The sequence below is a fragment of the Sminthopsis crassicaudata genome, chromosome 1 (assembly GCF_048593235.1).
Source record: "Sminthopsis crassicaudata isolate SCR6 chromosome 1, ASM4859323v1, whole genome shotgun sequence".
Classification (NCBI taxonomy): domain Eukaryota; kingdom Metazoa; phylum Chordata; class Mammalia; order Dasyuromorphia; family Dasyuridae; genus Sminthopsis; species Sminthopsis crassicaudata.
Genome location: NC_133617.1, coordinates 66,317,130 through 66,338,623, shown reverse-complemented (window position 1 = coordinate 66,338,623; position 21,494 = coordinate 66,317,130). Strand labels below are relative to the sequence as shown.

Sequence of the window (21,494 nt, the reverse complement as noted above, 5' to 3'; positions counted from 1 at the left end):
ATAGTTTTTTTGTATGTTTTCCCTCATTAAACTGTGAGTTCTTCCAAGAACAGGGTCTATCTTTCTTTATATCCTCAGAGATGGCACACAGTAGGTGCTTAATAAAAGGTTTGTGATTTACAGAGAACAGGAAAGGTATTTTGTCTTTCTGTATATCCCCAATGCTAAGTGCAGCGTACAGCATATAGAAACACTTAATAAATACTTGATTATTAATAAATACTTTGCCTATTTCTTTGGGCAAAGAAAGCCTACAGTAATTTCACAAAAACTTCACAGTACAGACATGGCTTAAACACCTACCAATTTCCATCGTTGCTCTGGGATTGCACTGATATCCACAGGGTGACGCTCTATTACATTAAGAAATCGTACTTCTGGGACAGCAATAGCACAGATCACATGAATCCACCTGAATAGTTCATAGGAAAGCCTGATTACAAACTATATTTTTTGGTGAGCTCTCACTTTTTTGTTATTAAATTAATACATTCTATTCTATTTTATCATTCCTTGTTCAACCATTCCCTGATGAATATACACATATTTTGTTTCTAATTTTAACACAAATAATCAACTGCTATTACCATTTTAGTATGGATTTTTAATTAATTAAAATATTGTACTAGTGGTTGAATTTCAGGATTAAAGCACATGGGCAATTTTTCTTGCTCAATTTTAATTTTCCCTCTCCAAAACCATTGAAGAAATTCACAACTTGACCAGCACTATAACTATATAGTTACTCCAATTACCAGAACTGCTAGGCTTAATGTATGTGAAGTAATATTTCACAATTGTTTTATTGTGTGATTCTTGTTTACTAGCAATTTAAATATTTCTTTAGGTGGTTGGCGATTGAATAATCACAGTAAGCAAAGCATGTACCAGCTAAAGCAAAGCAGTGCCGATATCCCCATTTTACAGGGAAGAAAACTGAAATTCAGGAAAGCTTATGTAGATAAGAAGATGAACTGGGGTTTAAAGAGATCTTTTGATTCCATATTCAGTAGTATCCTCACAAAACTACAACATGGAACCTTATGCTAAGAATAAGATTGATTATGAGATGGGATATTTAGACATGACTTAAACCTGATGATGACTTGAGACTTAAGTTATATCCCCCAACCATAAACACTTTGCCCAATATTTGGGTCTTACTTGGTATCTGACAGATCAGTGACACATCTGGATAAGAAAAGCAGAGTAACCATCAACCATAGGATGGTTTTCTAGTACAAATTTCAATGATTTCCTTTTCTTTCCTGCTCCCAGTCAGAGCCACCCATAGTAAAGTAATAAGCATATGCTAAATGTGTAAGTTCTAGGGCTAAACACTCAAAAAATATAAAAGTCTTTCCTACCTTTTATCAGTTGTCATCTGAAGAGCTCCTCCCCTGAGGTTACACAAACAACATTCCTACAGAGGAAAAACCATTGTACAGATTAATGGTAAAAGCTACCAGACCATTCCCATTCAAGCTTCCTTCTACACAGGTGCTCTTACACATTGTTCCAGTAGTCTCTCTTGGAGGCAGATCCTTAAATTAACTTTTCAGGAATAACAAAAAACACTTGACATTTCTATAGTGGTTTAAAGTTTCCAATCCATTCTTACTCCCTTCTCCTCATTCCCCGACTATCTTGTGACCCAAGTAGGACAAGTACAGCATGTATTTTAATATGTGAGGAAACTGAGTTGCAAAAGAATACAATGGATTGTCCAGGGTAGTACAGCGAGATATGTGTTAAAACTAGGGCTCTAACCCAGATCTGAGCATCACAGGGAACATCTTATTCTAGCCCAAACTGTAACTCAGCAGGTATATGCTCAGCAGGAAACCTGACAAGCAATAATCCAATCTCTGCCTGAAGACCAGTGCTGGGAGAGTCCAGTGATTCCAAACTTGGGGAGTCTTTCTACAACTGCAGACTTTCTTATTCCCCCCATCCTGTCCATGTATTCCCTACTCTTATAGGCTGTTTAACTCAATTCTTTCAGTTTAAGGAGGACAGGCTTGAAAAAGGGAGGAACTGTGCCTAAAGTCACAGAGTTGTAAGCAAATCATGACAGAAACCCAGGTTCTAATCTCAATTCTGACTCTCAGCCCCAAAGGCCTGAAGACCTGGGAATTTTGAACACTGATGATCAAAGTCTGAAGAACAAAGAACCCTGACAGTAAAGAGGATGTTACCGCTGTCCAGGCATTGGCTGTGCACCGGGAACAAGTCCAACCTTCATTTACCAGATCAGGACGGATTCCGTAGCAACCTGAAAGAAGGCAGAGATCCAGCTCAAATGCTGTGTCATTGGGAGCTGATGGGCACAGCTGTTGATGGGATTTAAAAGGCCTTCCAGAATTCACAGCATTTAAGATAATTGTTCTCTCTTACAATCCTCTTCACCTTAATTCAGGCCACTGAACACAGTGTGAAACAAAAGGCTTTGGGGCAAAAGAAGCTAGGAATGGTTTGTTTAAAATGCTAATGTTATACAGAAAGAAATCTAAAAATCTCCTTTATGTGTGCTATCAAGTCCAGGCTATTGAGCTAAAATATTAATGGCAGTATTGTTAAGATATTCTATGTGCCTGGTTATATAAATGTTGTAAAGTTCACTATCAATGCAATTCAAGACTGGTCTGACAAATCAACTTTTTGTGACATTCTGACTGAGTAATAATAAGAAATGAAAATATCAATACAGTTAAGATTCTTATTAACTGCAGCATCACAAACAAGAGCTGCTTAAGACATATACTAAAAAGTTATCAATATGACTACATAAGTTTATTCCATCAAAAACATCTTTTGGTCCCTTGGCAGTATATGCAGGCAATTTCAAATCATGCCTTGAAAATGGGGAAGGGTAAGGAAGCCCAGGATTGAGTGGCTCAGAGTTTGGAAAACCAACGAAGAAATGAATGTGAAATAGAAACTGGACTTAATAAATATTTCAGTTGGGAACATGAGAGCTGTGTGCAATTAGAGTTTCAGAGCTTATTTCCTGCCTCTGGAATCCCAAGGGAAAGGCTCTGTATTGGGGAAGTAACTGTCCTAAGAATGCGGCTCTTAAGGTAAGTTTCAAGTAACAGAAAGAGAGCACAAAAGAGTGCAAGCAGACATGGCTAAGACACTGTACTATCAGCTTCATCTCCCACACAGAGACCGATTGACAGTCCAAGTGGAAAAGCTAAGTTAGCTACTAAAAAAACAAGATGCTTCATAGAATGCAGTCTAAAGAGGAAAGCCAGATAACACTGATTCAAGGAGAGAAAGCTGAACTGGAGAAAAGGTTTAACTTCATCTTTATGTGCTGAATGATGAACAATTCTTCCCCTAAACATAGCCCAGCATCGTCAGAAAGGTCCCCTGTGAATAGCTAGGGAAGGTAGAGGGCCAGATTGGAATCTGAATTCTTAGATTCTTAAGCAAGCAGCAAGACAGTTAGGGATTACAATCTATGGGTAGATAAGGGAAGCTTAGGCTAGGCTATCACCTTAGTTCCTTAAGCATACTTAAACAGAGCTGGTAGGACCCTGTCCTAGAAGCAACAAGGGAACTAAACTCTTTCCAGCCAATTCCTCCTTCCCTTCTTCTTTTCTTCTCTTGACTGGATTTCAACCTTTCCCTTCCCCATCATTCCTATTTCTTTAGGAGAAAGCCAAATATATTTGTTCAACTCCAGGGCTCACTCTTTCCTTTCCTGAGGCTCCTCCAGCTCTCTGATATGAGGAAAATATGACTGCTCACATCATTTAAATGAGCATGGAGTCCCCATTTCTAGTTCTGCTGATAAGATGGACAACAATCAGTCCTTTCCTGTTTACCCTGCCACCAAGTCTGCCTTATCTTCCCCCTTCCCTCCAACATTGTTGTCTCCTGTAATACGAATTTCTTGAACTTAGAAACTACTTCCTTTTTCTACTGTATTTTCATGACTTAGTTTAGCATGTTTGTTTAGTCATTCATTCTTTCATTTATCTAATCAATTCATTCATTCCCTCCTAGCAGTTTGATCTCTGGGTTGTTGCAACCTTTTTGCACAAATGCAAGAAACAAGTAGTTTCATGATCACTACTAATACTTGACTAATCTCAGCTTATTTATGGAAGAAGCAAAGTATCCCTTACAATGGGAACGATAATATAAGATCCTCTTTCTATTGCAACAGAGTGCCACAATTAAAACAATCCATTCATCCAAAAGCTTCATTTCTAATTTCTTGAATCAACTCCTACCTAGTCAAAAAATATCTATATCACCTCATTTTAACCTGTAAAAGTTAGAAAAGCTCATGAGAGATAAAGTGGCTCTGTGAGTAAAGAAAGTATAAGGAATCACAGAGAGGAAGAAGAAAGAACACAGATTCCCGATAATCAGACCATAGAACTGTAATTGCAAAAAGATCAATGACATGATTGACTCCCTACCCCTAAATCCAAGTTGACTTGAAAAATAAAATCATTAAGTTGCAAAATTTGGGGAAAAACATTTAAGAAGTTTCTTATCCTCCTAAGGCTTTTTGATGTTGTTCAGTCATTTTTTAGTTATGCCTTACTCTTTGTGAACCCACTGGGGGCTTTTCTTGGCAGAGATACTGGGGTAGTTTCCCATTTTCTTTTCCAGATTATTTTATAGATGAGGAACTGAGGCAAACAGGGTTAAGTGATTTGCCCAGGGTTACACAGATACTAAGTGTCTAAGAACAGATTTGAATTCCATTTTCTTGACTGATACTTGATCCACTGTGCCACCTAGATGCCCCAGGGAATTATTCATCAATCTAAGTATTCTGTTCATGAAGAATTTAATAAATTAGGAGAAAAGTACTCAGTGAAATAAAGGGCTTCCTTCTAAGATATTGTCACAACCAAAGCTCAAACTATAACTGAAAACATACCTGGCTGATCTACAGGGGTATAGCCATGACTTAATTCTACCCTTGGGTTCCTAGAAGAGGCTGCTTTCTAAGACTGAATAGAAAAAAGAAACTATATCTAGAACATATCCTTTTTTTTTTTTTTTTCCTGTGCTGAAGTGTGATCTTCGTGGACTTTTAATTGACATTATAGAAGATCAATCTTTTTTCAATAACGTCTTGTGTTTTTTTGCCTAATCACGTGACATACTCTCTCAGGTTTTCTGTTTGATATATAAGCACGAATTGTCAAACTATAGAGAAAACTGGAAACTTCAGGAAATTCAAAAGAGAAATCCACATGAAATAAAAACAAAAAAGAACCATAATCCTCTTGTATGGTAATTGCAAAATAATAAGTATATGGTAATATGAAACCCTACACCTAGTGAGTATAGATTTTTAACAATGGCAGAAAATATATGATATGGGTTGATCTTAAGTACAGGAAAAACAAGTAAAAACATCCGAAGAGGCTCTATAAGAGAAAAGACTTCAAATACATGAACTAACCTAAAACATTTCTCTAGGAATGTCAATATTTCCCAACCAGTAGACCTTATTTGTCAGGAGATGCTGTTTCAAGGACCCCTGAACTTTTGAACAGGACTACAACCACTGATACTGCTTACTACCTGTGCTTTTCCCATCAGCCCCGCTTTTCCTCAGTTCCCTAGTGAAGTACATTAACTTACTTGCATGAACTTGTAAGTAGCATTTGGCGCAGGCAATGAGGAGGCTGGTTCCATCGTCACCAATATAAGAATTTGCAGGGAGAGGCTCAGTATTCTCACCGCTTGAAGTAAAACACATTTCTGGGATCAAGGGCTTGGTCTTCTGTCCACACTTGGAAAGCTGAAGTAGTGAAGAGGTCTCCCCCAGAGAGGTCTGGGGAGTTTCTTTATCTGTCTGTAAGGACTTAAGAATTAACAAAGCAGTGTCAAATAAAATCTTTTCTCTAAGAAGTGGGTAGGAGCTCTCGCTCTGAAACATTCACCATATAAATGCCAGTTCTATGTCAGAGGGAACAAAGTAAAAGAATCCATAGTTTCCTGAGAATGTGAGAACTGTGAGAATGACATAAACAATGGTAATTTGGCTTCCCACTGAAGACCTTGTATTTAACCCTACAAAGGAACCCATTCTATTTCTGGGCATGCTTATTGGCCATAACTGCTAGAAATTTTGAAGCAAATAAGTGCCTAGACGCTTCCCTAAGTCTCCAAGATCAACAATGGTCTTAGAAATATATGTCATCCTGAACAGCTTCTACATAATACTTAGTTTTCTGTGGGTTAGAAGAGATTATTTGATTAAAAAAAACAAAAAACAAAACTAGAGCATTGAAAATAGTTTATCCAAGGCCACATAAGTGCTTGGGATTTGAAAGTTTCCCTTCCCCAAAGAGTTTGGGGGAAAGAGATAGCTCCTCACTGAAAGATAAATATCCTATTCAGGAGGGCTGACAACAAGCCAGGCTTTTATACAAATGACTAGGTAACAGCAGGTATGACAGTCACCAAATGTTTACTGATACTCATGAGGTTTTCAGCACTGCTCTGATGTCTTGTGGCATGGTAATGAACCTAGATTTTCAAAAGCTATGCTAAAAAGGACAAAGACAAATGCTGAAAGAAATGTGGAAAAAGTGGGATATTAATGGTTGGTAGAATTGTAATCTAACCATTCTGGAGAGCAACTTGGAACTTGCCAAAGGGCAATCAAACTCTGCATCCCCTTTGACTTAAACATACCACTACTAAGTCTGTATTACAAAGAGATTCAAAGAAAAACGAAAAGGACCTATTTATTCAAAAATATTTATAGCACCTCTTTCTGCAGTGGCAAAGAATTGGAAACTGAATTCCCATCAATTAGGGAATGGTTGAAGATATATGATATGATAAAATACTATTGTGCTACAAGAAATGACAAGCAGGATGCTTTCAAAAAAACTTGAGAATTCATGCAAAGTAAACTGAATAGAGCCAGAATAATGTCCCCAATAACAGGAACATTGTAAAAATGATCAACTATGAAAGATTTAGTTACTCCAATCAAGACAATGATCCAAGACAATTTCAAAGGACCCATGATGAAAAATACTATTCACCTCAGAGATATGATGAACTCTGAATGCAGACTGAATCACACTTTTAGAACTTTATTTTTTTTCATGTGTTTTCTTTTAAAGCATGGATAATGTTTTGATTCACTTCACATGCATAATGAACATCAAATTGCCTGAATTTTTTGAGGAGGGAGAGGAGGAAGGAGAGAGAAAATTTGGAATTCAAAATTTTTATAAATGAATGTTAAAATTTTCTTTATATGTAATTGAGAAATATTTAACAAAATAAAAATATATTTAAAAAAGAAAGCTATACTAAAGATTATAAGCTTTGATCAGTTCTATCAAGTTAGAAAGGCTTTATGTAAGAAAATGTGGTAATGAATAATTTATGTATTGATCAAAGGTTAATCTGACAAGTCTGAAAAGGCCCACTATTGGGTTGCATTGTTGTAAGGGTGATGCATTTTTTTGGAAACAGCTAATTCTAAAAGACTAAAAGCTCCTGTTTATTGGCCTATCTCCCCCCCTCCCCCTTCAAATCCCTAGGTAGTTTTTCATATACCTCATTAAGTGAGTAGTCTGGTCACGCAATCATAACACAGAACTAAAAGGGATCTATGAGTTCATCTCTTTCAGCATCTATATTTGCACAGGAATCTTCTTGATAATATTCCTGACTAATGATCATTCAAGTTCTATTTGGTAGCCTCTAATAATAAGAAAATTTCATTTCTCAACAATTTTAAATATTTTGTTTTAAAATAAATTTTAAATGTTTTATATCATAGTCATTTCTAGATAATATTTTCATCTGCCATGCCCCTCAATAAAAAAATGAACAAACATCTAAACAAAAACAACTGGAATGGCAAGGGAGTCTGGAAGTCCCAACGTTTTAAACTCACAATCATCTGCCTCTCAGAGTAAGGAGATGGTAGCAGTAATAATAAGAAGAATAAAAAAGATTATTATGAGGACAGCCTTTATATAGCACTTACAGTTTGCAAAGTGCTTTATATACATTATATTATTTGATCCTCTGTGATATAAGCCCTATTATTATCATCTATAAGATTAAATGACTTATCCAGAGCCATACAGCTAATAAGTGTTTGAAGAAAGATTCAGACTTGCGTCTTCTTGACTTAAGTCTAATACTTAAGGTGATATTTAGCAAGACATGCTCTTTCATCTTTGGTCATTATAGAAACTCAATGTTTTCTTTTCTACATATTCTTCTTGTCATTGTATATACTGTTCTCTTGGTTTTCTTTGCATCTGTTCATATAAGTCTATGAATTCTTCATAGTCACTTTCTCACAGAATAATATTCTATTACATTCAAACATTACAACTATCAAGCCATTCTCCAACTGATGGGAATACATTTTGTTTCCTATTTTTGGATACTACAAAAAGTGGTGATGTGAATATTTGGGTAATCATGTGGCTTTTCTATCTTTGACCTTGGTGAGTTTATAATGGAGAACTTTTGGACAGCTCTGATGGCGAATTTTCCTTTACTTTGAATCTACTGCTGATATGCTGCACCCTCCGTCACTGCTTTGAGTTCTATCTACTGGGATGGGATATCACAAATCTACAATCATATAGAGACCGGGCTTGTCTAACAAAGTGCATGCACCTCCTTTATTCCTGGAGGAAAACTAGAACACTAGCCTATTTACAATGAGAACCTGACTTTGTAAATCTGAGGTGTTACTTTGACAATGCCTCTACATCTACAAACTGTCACTATTCTCCACACACAATGTGTGAAACTTTGTTTTTCACACATATAGAAGTGCAAACCTGGGGGGGGGGGATTTAGTGCAGGAGGATTTTACTGGAGCAGGGTTAAGAAGATCTGCTTTAGAATTCATGAAGCAGAGGTTGTCTTGTCCTTCATGCCTCAATTTATGATGTATGAGGCACCATGAGATTTGGTTCCAATTTGGTTTACTTAACAACAGTAAATTAAGAAAATTCTCATCTTTGACCAAAGTTCCCCAAACTCTGAATCCCAGCAGCACTTTTTGGCAATGAAAAGAAAGGAATGTGCTTAGTGAGAACATCTAGGCGTTATCTCTTTATTTGTTCCAGTGAAAAGGTAACTGAATTAAGTGTGTTTGTACAGGCTTAGTTCAATTGTGTTTCTGCAATGCAGCCCTGTTTGGCAGCATTAAATGATACAGGAGCCTTAGTATAGGACTCAAAATTCCTCTTTATTCTTTCCCTGGCCTAGTGACCACAAGCCTCTTCCTTACAAATACCTGTCTGACACGGCCTTAAGATAGCATCAACATAAACCTCGTCTGAAAATGTTGGTTGGTAATAAACTCTCCAGACAACATATGTAATGTTACTTATTCAGCCTATCAAGAAAGTTCCCATTCCAAATTTCCAACAAGGTGGAGGATATCACCTTAAAAAAAATCTAAAAGTGTAAGATTGAAAACCTTTTTAATCTAACAAATTTTCTAAGTAATTTCTCATGTGTTGCTACTTGTATCCAAATGGCTAGGATCTGGTTATATATAAAAGGGACATGTAGTATTTGCATTTGAATTATGAGAAAGAAGAATTTGCATATTCATACATACACACACGCAAAAGTAACGATTTATACAATTCTCTGTACAAGTTTCCCTAAAGTACTTTCATGCTTTCGGTATCTATACTACTTTCTGCTTCTCCTGATTGAGAACACATAGACAAGTGCCATGCAAACTAAATAGTCCTAGGACTGACCATTTCAGTACTGACTGAATTCCAAGTCAGATGGACAAATTTTTGCCTCCAAGAACAACATGGAATGTGGAAGGGGGAGGCAACATGGGAGATTTTCCACACTGACAGCACTTCATCCTATACTTTCCCTCAATCAGGGTTAAGTGACTTGATCAGTCACATAGCTAAGCATCTGAGCTTGGATTTAAATTCTGGTCTTCCTGACTCCAAGGCCCAGGCTTTATCCACACACCACTTGGAGATTGTAACTTTTTATGTTGCTGATCATTTATTTGGCCAAAATATCAATTATCCAGAAGTCAATATTTTTTTCGGGGGGAGCCTCCCTAAACTTGGCAAGACAGGTTCTTAGATGACAGAAATGGTCTATTGCTAAAACCAGTCCATAGCCAAAGCTTTTCCAGCTTGGAAGGTCTATCTTCCTCTGGCATAATCTACAAGAGATACAGTATTGTGTTTCTGCATGGATACAGTACAGAAAAAAGATTTCTTTATCTACTACATTGTACTAATATGGCCCGATTTTTAATTTTTAGAAACAGATTCTTGAACCCATAAAAATTTAACTCCGAGTTTTCTTTAAGTAAAGTACTACACCAGGGCCAACCATTACAAATACACTTTGTGGCAATTATGCTGACCAGAAATCCTCAGCAAGGCAGCGATTACCTGGTTATAGGGGTAGAAGAGAGTACAGACAGCACAATATGGCTCTACCAGGGCTGCAGCTGCATTGAACTTTTTCTCTGCCTGGAAGTTGTGCACTTTATTCTTCCACTGGAGGGAAAGCAAAGACTTCAAGGCCTCAGGATCACTCACATCCTCTTCTCCAGAGAAGGGAAACGCTTCTAGAATGAAATGAGGGAGAGCAGGAATGGGAGAGGAAGAAAGGGGAGAATTTTTTTTTTTTTTTTTTTTTTTTTTTAGTGAAAAGGATAAAAGGGAAAAAAAGGAACAGGAAAAATAGAGAGCAAATCTTTAATGTCAATAAAAAACGTTTCTCTCAAAAACAATAAGAAATAGACAATCAACCACACTGCAATCCATCGCCTTTGCCTGAAGCATATACATTTAACTAAACTTGGAATGTACATGTGCAACCCAAAGAATCATTCAAAATTGATTAAACACGGACACAGTACAGTACTAAGTATAGGAGATATGCAAAGTTCATGTAAAACAAGGTTCCTGTCCTGGTATCTACATTTCAGTAAAGAGAGAAGTCACACAGTAAGCCCATTTTCATTTTTCCTCCTGGCCTTTTGTTCCTCTCCACCCAGTAAATTTATTTGTTTTTAATACACATTGCTTTATGAATCATATTGGGAGAGAAAAAAAATTGAAGCAAAAGGGAAAAACCATGACAGAGATTAAAAAAAAAAAAAAAAAAAAAAAAAAAAAAAAAAAAAAAAAAGAAAGAAAGAAAAAGAAAAAGAAAAAGTGAACATAGCATGTGTTGATTTATATTCAGTCTCCTTAGTTCTTTTTATAGATGAAGATGGCATTTTCTGGTCAAAGTCTATTGGGATTGCTTTGGTTCACTGAACTACTGAGAAGAGCCAAGCCTTTCATAGCTGAATATCATACATTCTTACTGTTATTGTGAATATATTGTGAAGAATATATTCCTGGTTCTATTTGTTTCACTCAGCATCAGTTCATATAAATCTTTCCAGGCCTTTCTAAAATCAGCTTGTTCATCTCTTTTTACAGAACAGTAATATTCTATTACCTTCATACACCACAACTTGTTCAGCCATTCCCCAGTTGATAGGCTTCTACTTGTTTCCCACAAAATAAACTACCACAAAAAGAGCTGCTACAAACATTTTTGCACATGTCCTCCTGGCCTTTTCTAAATTTTCCCTAATAACCCAGTCTTTGGCAAGAAGCCTTCCTGGTCCTTCATTATCTCTAGTTCACCATCTCTATATCTTGTATGTAGTTTCTCCCTCCCCACCCCAGCCAATTAGACTGTGAGCTACTTGAGGACAGAGATTGTTTTTGCCTCTCCCATTATCTCCAGCACTTAGCACAGTGTAGGTAATGTAATACATTCTTGTTAACATGACTATGGACTCTTACAGTCCGTATGAAAGATATGGCAGATATGTTTATTGTGGGAATACAGTTCTGAACTCTTTGTTCACTGAGTCACATCCTAGCTTCCTTAAAGGCTTAGGAGAATCTTGAAGGTTCCTTGAAAACTCTTACTTAAAAGTTTATCCTGATTCCCCTGTGTCCTCCCTTACCCCAATCCATTCCCCCCCAAGAATTACTTTCTATTTATTGTTAACATTTCTTATTTATAATAATGATAGTTATTATTTATATAATACCATTTATGGGTCAGGGCACTGTGATAAGCATTTTTTAAAACAAGTATCTCATTTGATCTTCACAACATGGGAGGTAGGTGTTATTATTATTCCCCATTTAATAGTAGAAGAGACAGATTAAAAAGTATCTGTTTATATATGTTTATGTGTGCGTGTATGTGTGTGTGTGTGTGTGTGTGTGTGTGTGTGTGTGTGTAAATATATATATATATATATTTACAGGAAAAGGCTTAAAAGTGCCTATCATCTTGTCAGTATCTGATAAATGCTTACTGAATGACTATGAAGAGTCTGTAGATTAGATAGCACTGTGTTTGTCACTGCAAGAGACACAGAGGCTAGTTAAGATCTGGTTCCTGACAAAAGATCAAGAATTCCAAGGGAACTAATAAAAAAAAAAAAAAAAAAAAAAAGATCAAATGAAGGTGGCCTAGCTGTCCCTGATCTAGAACTATATTATAAAGCAATGGTCATCAAAAACATTTGGTATTGGATAAGAAATAGACAGTTGATCAGTGGAATAGGTTAGGTTCACAAGACAAAATAGTCAATAACTATAGCAATCTAGTGTTGACAAACCCAAAGATCCCAACTTTTGGGATAAGAATACACTACTTGACAAAAACTGCTGGGAAAACTGGAAATTAGTATGGCAGAAACTAGGCATGGACCCACACATAACACCATACAGCAAGATAAGGTCAAAATAGGTTCATAATCTAGGCATAAAGAATGAAATTATAAATGAATTAGAAGAACATAGGATAGTTTACCTCTCAGACCTGTGGAGGAGGAAGGAATTTGTGACCAAAGAAGAACTAGAGATCATTATTGATCACAAAATAGAAAATTTTGATTATATCAAGTTAAAAAACTTTTGTACAAATAAAACTAATGCAGACAAGATTAGAAGGGAAGCAATAAACTGGGAAAACATTTTTACAGTCAAAGGTTCTGATAAAAGCCTCATTTCCAAAATATATAGAGAATTGACTCTAATTTATAAGAAATTAAGCCATTCTCCAACTGATAAATGGTCAAAGGATACAAACAAACAATTTTCAGATGATGAAATTGAAACTATTTCTATCCATATGAAAAGGTGTTCCAAATTCAAATTATTATTGATCAGAGCAATGCAAATTAAGACAACTCTGAGATACCACTATATATCTCTCAGATTGGCTAAAATGACAGGGAAAGATAGTGACAAATGTTGGAGGGGATGTGGGTAAACTGGGACACTGATGCATTGTTGGTAGAGCTGTGAAGTTATAAAGGGCTGAAACTCTTGAGTTGATGCACTGAGATCAGACAACCAAGCACTTAAAGCTAACTACTGATTGGATAATACTCTATTAGCATATGCTAATAGAGTTTTGCTTATCCTGACTCTGGCTGATTCTAAGGTATCCAGCGTGCTAACTCAGTCTTCACAGAAGTGATCCAATTATTTTCCAGAATAATTTGGAACTATGCCCAAAGGGCTGTCAAACTGCATATCCTCTGATTCAGCAGTGTCTCTACTGGGTCTCCCAAAGAATTCCCCCATGTGCAAAAATGTTTGCGGCAGCCCTTTTTGTAGTGATTAGAAACTGGAAATTGAATGTATGCCCATCATTTGGAGAATGGCTAAGTAAATTGTGGTATGTGAATGTTATGGAATATTATTGACCAGCAAGATGATTAGAGAGAGGCTTGGAGAGACTTACATGAACTGATGCTAAGTGAAATGAGCAGAAACCAGAAGATCATTATACTCTTCAACAACAATATTATATGATGATCAATTCTGATGGATGTGGCCCTCTTCAACAATGAGATAAACTAAATCAGTTCCAACTGATCAGTAATGAACAGAATCAGCTACACCCAGTGAAAGAACACTGGAAAATGAGTGTGACCCACAATATCATTTACATTCTTTCTGTTGTTTGCTTGCATTTTTGTTTTTCTTCCCAAGTTATTTTTACCTTCTTTCTAAATCCGAATTTTCTTGTGTAGCTAGATAACTGTATAAATATGTATACAAATATTGTATTAAACATATACTTTAACATATTTAACATGTATGGGACTTCCTGCCACCTAGGAGGGAAGGAGGGGGAAAGTTGGAACAGAAGCGTTTGCAAGGGCCGATGTTGAAAAATTACCCATGCATATTTTTTCAATAAAAAGCTATTAAAACAAAACAAGACAAAAAGATTTGGTTCCTGCAGTAGTGCACATTGAGCCTTGAAATCAAAATAGATTCAAATTTTGCTCCTAAGCAATCATGGGCAAATCACTTGCCTTCTCAATGTCATTGCTTGCTTTTTTCCAGTGTTCCTTGCTAAACTTCCATTTCATTCATGTTTGATAAGTCAAATAGTACTGCTGCCCATGATCTTTTCCTGTTCATTCTATTTAGGGTTACAGGGATTACTGATTTAGAGCAGAAAACAATGCCCCATTTTACAGATAAGGAAAATAAGTCCCATCAAAGAGAAGTGACTGGCTTGAATTTAAAGTGATGTCCCCAAATTAAAGTCTTACTGCCAGAATCCATGACTATGGGAATAAACTTCCCCCCTCATGTTAGACCTGGCTTCTCTCATTGCTACACTCATCTGCATATCTGTCCCCTCCCGCTGAGAGATCAAGCAGCCCAACCCAAAGGAAACCTCCCCGCTTTTTCTCTGCTCAGATTTCCACCTCTCCCTTTTCTACATCCTTCATGCAGCTATCACAATCATTTTTATAGATACACACCTGATTGCCTCATTCTAAAATTCTCAGGGGCTCCCCATTTTCTTTATGATAAAATGAAAACTTCTCCTCCTAATATTCAAAGCTCTCCACAATTTAGCTTCACTAGATTGCAGAGATGGGTCACATTGTTTATCACAAATTACATTATTTTCTAGTACAAAAAGGTTTGAGTGATTTCCCCATATTCCATTTTCATGTCTTTTCATAAGTTACCCATTCAGCTTTCCAGCTCAGATCCAGGATCCCCTTACCTGTCTCTGAGACTTCCTTCATGTCCTTTTAAGGCCCCACTCAGTTGTCAGTCATTAAGTGTACTTCTTTTTGATTTTCTCCCTCCTTTAGTTATCTTGTGAGTACTTACATGTGCACACATGCACATATGTCTCCCAGAACAGGGACTATTTTGTCTGTGTGCTTGACAATTATGTGCAATAAATACCTGTTTATATAAGGGTACTTATAGCAATGATAATCTATGTTCAAAAGTTCTTTACCACTCTAAGCATCAATGATCTATGTATTAACATCTACATTATAACTTCAGGCAAATTTACACACTCACCCTCATCACTGGAGCCTTCTTGTTTGACAACAGACAATGGGGATCTAGTTGGTGGTTTACCCAGGGGATGCCGTCGACTCTTCTTGATCTCCATTTTCAATTTGGAAAAGGTGGATGGAGACTGTAAAAATAAAAACTACTTAAAAGAAATACTCTTGAGAATCGATGGCAGAATGTCAAGAAGGAACATGCAACAGGAAATCTGTTAATTTGTCATCCCCAGCCAATGGGCTCTGAGAAAGGAATCTTTCAGGATAGGAAATAAAAAGGATCATTCCCTTTAAGCATGGATCTGCCTAGGGACTGCCCTTGGGTGTTTCACCCGATTCTTTCAAGAACTCTAAATGAAAAAAAAAAAAGAAAAAAAAGAAAAGAAAAGAAGAAATGAAGGAGGGAGGGAGGGAGGAAGGGAGCCAAGGGAAGGAAGGAGGGAAAGGAGAAGGAGGGAAGGGGGAGAGAGAGGGGAAGGAGGGAAAAATGCCAAATCCAACTTTGAAATAACTGTTATTTCAAAGAAACATTTTTTTTTTGCTCCCCATCTTCACTAGATCAATAATGCACTGTGCTAAGAACAGCCAGCATTCCTTACTGGATGATATCAACTGAAGAAGGGGAAATCTCCCTAGAAGGCCTAAGATGGCAATCAGCTAATGGCTATCTAGACAACCTGGCTCAGTTAAATTCCTTGCCTTTTTCTCAGTCATTATCTAAACTACACTCAAATAGATATTTTTAATTCAAATTCTGATTATTATCAGGAAACAGAATTAGTTTAAGAAGTAATTTCTCCAAAAGTACTAATGCCTCCTGCTTGCTTATGCTAGATTTAGCTAATCTCTTTTCCTATGACATTACCTGAACCTCACTGGTTTTGGGACTGATCTCAACCTGTTCGGCTTCTCCCCTTTCTTCTTCCTTCACTGTTAGCTCCATGGGCACAGTCTGATCCCTCCAAATCTGGCCTTTCTGAGCAAAGTGCTCAAGTGTCTGCTGGCAAGATACACGCTCTTTGTCAAATGCCACCTTATTGGTCCGTGGAACCACATATAACATGGGAATGATAGGCCGAGGCTTAAAGTCATCCTCTTCGCTGGGCACCTCAGAGGGATGGACAATGTTGAGGGGGGCAGCTAAGGGAAAGCTTTCTTCTGTGGCAGCAGAGACTGGTGCTAGCACAGGGGGCTCCAATGTGGGAGGAGGTGGTGGGGGGACCTCTTCATCTGTACAAAGCTGGGGTGGAGGTGACAACAACTGAGGCGGCTGAGGAGGGTGGTGGTGGTGATGGTGGTGGTGGTGGTGATGGTGCTTCTTCTTCTTATCACTTTTGGCTTTGGGGGCACGGAGCTTGGTCTTACCATCCCCTGGTCCAAGAAATTAAAAATGTGTTACTGACAGAGACCAACATTTTTTTTAGCAATCTACCAACAACAAGGATTTCCTAAGCAGGTATGTCATGTCACTTCTGATTGTCAAAATGAGAAAACTGGAGAAGGAGACTCCTTAGCTCCTTCTAATTCTAGATCTATGACCCTGAATACAGGTTTAGGATTTATCAGGAGCTCTGAGGAAAAGAGAGTTATCTAAGACTTTGGCTGTGCTCACAAGGAGCTTACAATCTAACTGGAAATATAGGATGCAGACATTAAGCATTTGGTGGATAAAGCAGTGTGAAACGTGTCCAGAGGATTGCATCTGGTCCACAACAGTTCCATAGCAGATGAAAATATAATTGGGAATTATTTAACAAAATAAATATACCAAACAAAAGATAATATTTTACATTTTAAAAGCTAAATCAATATCCAGATATCCTTTTATAACATTTAGTTTTCTATTTGAATTTTATACCACTGGTCCAAAGGAAGTCTAAAGCCTAATGCTGTTTCTGATCGTGGCTACCATGTTCTATTAATTCCATTACCAAAATATCTTCAATATTTATTGCCTCCACCCTTTTCCCATCCGTACTGCCCCTAGAATCAATCTTAGAATTAACTTCCTCCCACCCCCAATCATTTTGATAGCCTTCTATTAGGTCTTTCTCTTTCTAGTCGCTGCCTCTTTCAATCCATCCTTACCACTGCTAGAAATATCTTTCTACTACAAATATCCCAAAAGTTTTAGTGCAGTTTTAGGTGTAAACAACTTTCAAATAATATCATATCAAATAACATACCTCTGCTGTCTTACCTCCAGTACTACCCTTTCATGCCCAACTAAATGGGACTTCTCTCAGCCCTCCTAAGAACCAAGCATCTTTGATCAAGCTCTTCCCTAGCTCTAGAACACCTCCACATCTACTAACTCTTTACAGGAAACATTCATACTGTCCTTTAAAAGTCAACTCAAATGCTACTTCCTCCAAGGTGGTATAGCAACTAGAGTGCTGTGTAAAAAGGTCAGGTTAGATCCAGACTCAAGTCATTTTCTAGCTGTATGATCCTGGGATAAGTCACTTAACTTCTGTTTGCCTCAATTTTCTCAGCTGTAAAATGGGGATAATAATAGTGCCTACCCCACAGGGTTGTTTCGAGAATCAAATGAGATAAACATGCTTAAAATCCTTATCAAGCATCTGGCACATAAAATGTGCTTAACATATGCTTAACATATGCCCAACGTTTTATTCAAAGTTGAACATTCAACTATAATATATAGCATTACATCTTATCTATGTTATCCCTTTAATTAGACTTAAAGGCAAAAATGCTGTCTTAATTCTAGTGTTTTTCCCCTGTTAATTATTTTCTATTTGTCCTGTATTTAGTTTGCTTTGTATATTTGTTTGTGTGTTGTCTCCCCAATTAATCTGTAATGTTCTTGAGAATAAATATTGTCTCTTGCCTCTTTTTGTATCCTCAGTGCATAAGCACAGTGCCTGCTCTTAATAGGCACTTGATATTTAATGACTGAACAAACTTTTTATCTTGTCTAGTACTTAGCTCAGTATTTTGCACATAGTATAGTTACTTCATTTTCAGGGAATGAAATGTACTATTGTGGACTAGAAATCTTAGGGAGGCTTTGGGAAAGACTGGAGCCTTGAAGGACTGGCAAGATTTGGAGTAAAAAATAGGGAAGGAGGGCATTCTAGATGGTGTTAATGGTAGATGCTTAGATGTGAAGGCAAGAATTAAGACAAAATGGGGAGAGGAATGAGGAACATTGGAAGCCTACAAAGAAGAGACAGGCTTAACTTGAGTAGAGTTCAAATTAAATAATTATGAGAAATAAAGATCAATGGGTTGAGGGAAGAACAAATTAATTTAATAAGGAAATTATTTTAAATAAGTTTACTATCCCAGAAAATGCATCTTTTGGGCCAGTGCTAATAAGTAACTTGGCTATCTTCTTAACAAATTTGTATTTTCAAGCATTTATGGAAATAAATAGCCTTCATAGATAAGAAAACTTCCCAGTTCAAAAACTTTTTTTTATTAAATATTCATTATATACAAAAAACTAATGGTGTATATACTGAAAGTAAAATAATTAAGACATGGTTCCTGTTCTGAGGAAGTTTAGAGTCTATCAAGAAATAGTATTATGTAATCTCTGTGATATTAAAAAAACTATAAAAGCATAAAAGAGGTAAAAAGTGTTATGTAAGTTGGAAGAAGAAAAGATTTCTGATTTTTGCACAGCATCTGAGCAAAGACAAGACAGGATTTTAGGGAGGGAGGGGGTCTTGGAGAATGAGTAGAATCCTAGAAGGTAGACATGAGAAAGAAGAAAACAGATATAGGAATAATGTGGACACAGGCATGGAATTGGGAACAATAGAGGATGAGGAGAAGGAAAAGAAAGTTAAGGACAATTTATAGGAAGTAAAGTACATATAGAAGGGAATAGTGTGATGACAGAGTAGAAAAGTTCATGGCTCAGAACTTAAAGGAAATCCAGGTTATAGAGGTTCCTGACCATCAGGCAAGATGTTTAAAATTTATTTGAGAGACCCAATGAAGGGCTGAGCAGGTTTTCTGGAAGAAAAGTGAGAAGATGAGCCAATGCTAGAACTTGAAATATCTCAATACCTTCAAGTGAATGTAGGCAAATGACAGCTTCAAAGGGGTGGTAAAAGATTCAAAGACTGTCTTCCTTTTAGGAGATAGTTCAATATATACCCACTCAAACAGGGCTTTGAACCAGCAGGTGATTTGTTTTTCTGCAGGTGCAAGACATGGGGTTTATTTGCCTCCCTGTCATATCATATGAAAAGCCTATAGGAGGGCAAAGTCAGATATAGCATCCAGTACATTATTTTAATTTATCCAAGTGATTAGAGTATGTCATAAATCAGAGATAAATTAAACAAATTATTTATTCTTTTGAGGACTGCTGTTTCCATAAGGTGAGGCAAGTAACTATGCTAAGAAACCACTGATGAGCTCTCTCAGATCAGCTAGAAATGAATGTTATGGGAATTCAATCATTGTAAGTCAGCAAAGGTGTGTGTTCTGGTACTAACTCTGATCATGACCTGCATGAGACATTCATCCTCTTGGAGCCCCAGTTTTCTTACTCACAAAAGAAAGATCAAGTCAGATGAAAGACTTTTATGCCTGTTACTAGAGGGTCAGCCCTAAGTTGAATGGAGGGCAATGAATTTTTCAGTTACACCAAGTCTTTAAAGACCATTCACAGGATTACTGTTACAGAGAGAGGTTACAATGTATTTTGGTGGTAGGAGTGGTAGGAGTACCTGCAAATGAGTACTGAAAAAAATCAAGTTAATACTATCAACTCTATCTATCCCACGGAACTCTTGTAAAGATCAAATAACTGCAGAACTATGTAGGAGAAACCCTCCTAGCTCTAAAATTCTTTAAGACTATGTTGTTCAAGACCTTTCCTGGCTTTTGGGAAACTAAGGGCCAGAAAGAGAAACTAAATTACTCAAAGTTACACAATAAATAACAGATGGGAAAAAAATGCATCAAAAAGCATGCATTAACACCAGAACACATAATTTTTTTTCTATTAATAGTAATACATTATATTGGATCTCTCAAGGAAGGAAAAGGAAATAGAATAAGGAAGAATGCTTTCATTCCCTCTTCATATGACTCACTAACAACTTAGATTTTAATTATTTTTTAAAATCTATATTCTATTTTTTTTTCAGTTCAATTCCATTCAATTCAATCCTATAGTCAATTAAATTCAATTTACCATTATGCTAGACATTGGGGATCCAAAATCAATAGCTAGAAATGATCTTTGTCCTCAAAGAACTTAGATTCAACTAGAAGACTATAATCAAAAATTAGGAAAATGCATTAGTCAGTGTTAGGAGGAAGAGGAACAGCAGATTTCATTTCTCTTATTCCCCCCATTTCATAAGAAAAGAAACAGACTTCAAAAGACAAGTGACATGTTCATGGTCACAAGCTAAAAAGCACCAGGGATAGGTGCTTGGATTCTAAGTCCAACACACTTTTCATCATACTGAGAAAGATCAAAGACTAGCTGACTCAAGACTGGCTTAGAGTATTACTCAGAAAGCTAAGTTTGTCACCTCAAAAACCTTAAAGAAATATTATAATGTGTTTCTATTTTAAACTCTTTCATCCAAATTTTTGCCTCAATGATGTTCCTTTCTTCCATTAATCCAGTCACAAAAGATTCACAGAACACTTAACACTAAGCAAGACATTTTGATATCTGACTCTCTCATTTCCTTTATCTTCTCCCTCTTTTGAAAAATATGATCTCATTTGCTCCTCGTAACAATACCCAATTAACAGCTGAGGAAACTGAGGTGAGCAAAGGATATGTGACTGACCCAGGGTCACACAACCAATAAATATCTGAGGCTGAATTTGAACTCAAGTCTTCCTGATTCCAGGCCAAATGCTCTATCTGCAGTGCACTCCATCAACTTCCTCTAAGCAATAATAATAGTAGTTAACAATAAATGCTAAGATTTGTATAACATTTATGTCAAGTGTAACGCTAAGCATTTTATAATGATCATCTCAGTTGATTCTTCAAACAATCCCGGGAGGCAGCTGCTATTATCCCCATTTTACAGAGGCAAACAGAAATTGTGGCATGTGCAGCAGGATCACATAATTGGTAGAGGTCTGAGCC

The 21,494-nt window shown here is 36.8% G+C and overlaps 1 protein-coding gene across 5 annotated transcripts in view; it reads right to left on the bottom strand.

Annotated features, from left to right (window-relative positions):
- KDM4B (lysine demethylase 4B) overlaps positions 1-21,494 on the bottom strand; it is a 273,807-nt gene that overhangs the window by 25,429 nt on the left and 226,884 nt on the right. For 3 of the 5 annotated variants that reach the window (XM_074308472.1, XM_074308489.1, XM_074308498.1), the window contains 7 exons: positions 16,257-16,762; positions 15,402-15,522; positions 10,419-10,597; positions 5,620-5,842; positions 2,199-2,275; positions 1,368-1,423; positions 304-412 (listed from right to left, as the gene is read on the bottom strand). The exons of 1 other annotated variant lie outside the window; for it this stretch is intronic. In XM_074308472.1, the coding sequence (XP_074164573.1) occupies positions 304-412; positions 1,368-1,423; positions 2,199-2,275; positions 5,620-5,842; positions 10,419-10,597; positions 15,402-15,522; positions 16,257-16,762 (1,271 nt within the window). The remainder of the gene's footprint in view (positions 1-303; positions 413-1,367; positions 1,424-2,198; positions 2,276-5,619; positions 5,843-10,418; positions 10,598-15,401; positions 15,523-16,256; positions 16,763-21,494) is intronic. One more of the 5 variants, XM_074308482.1, reaches the window with a different exon arrangement.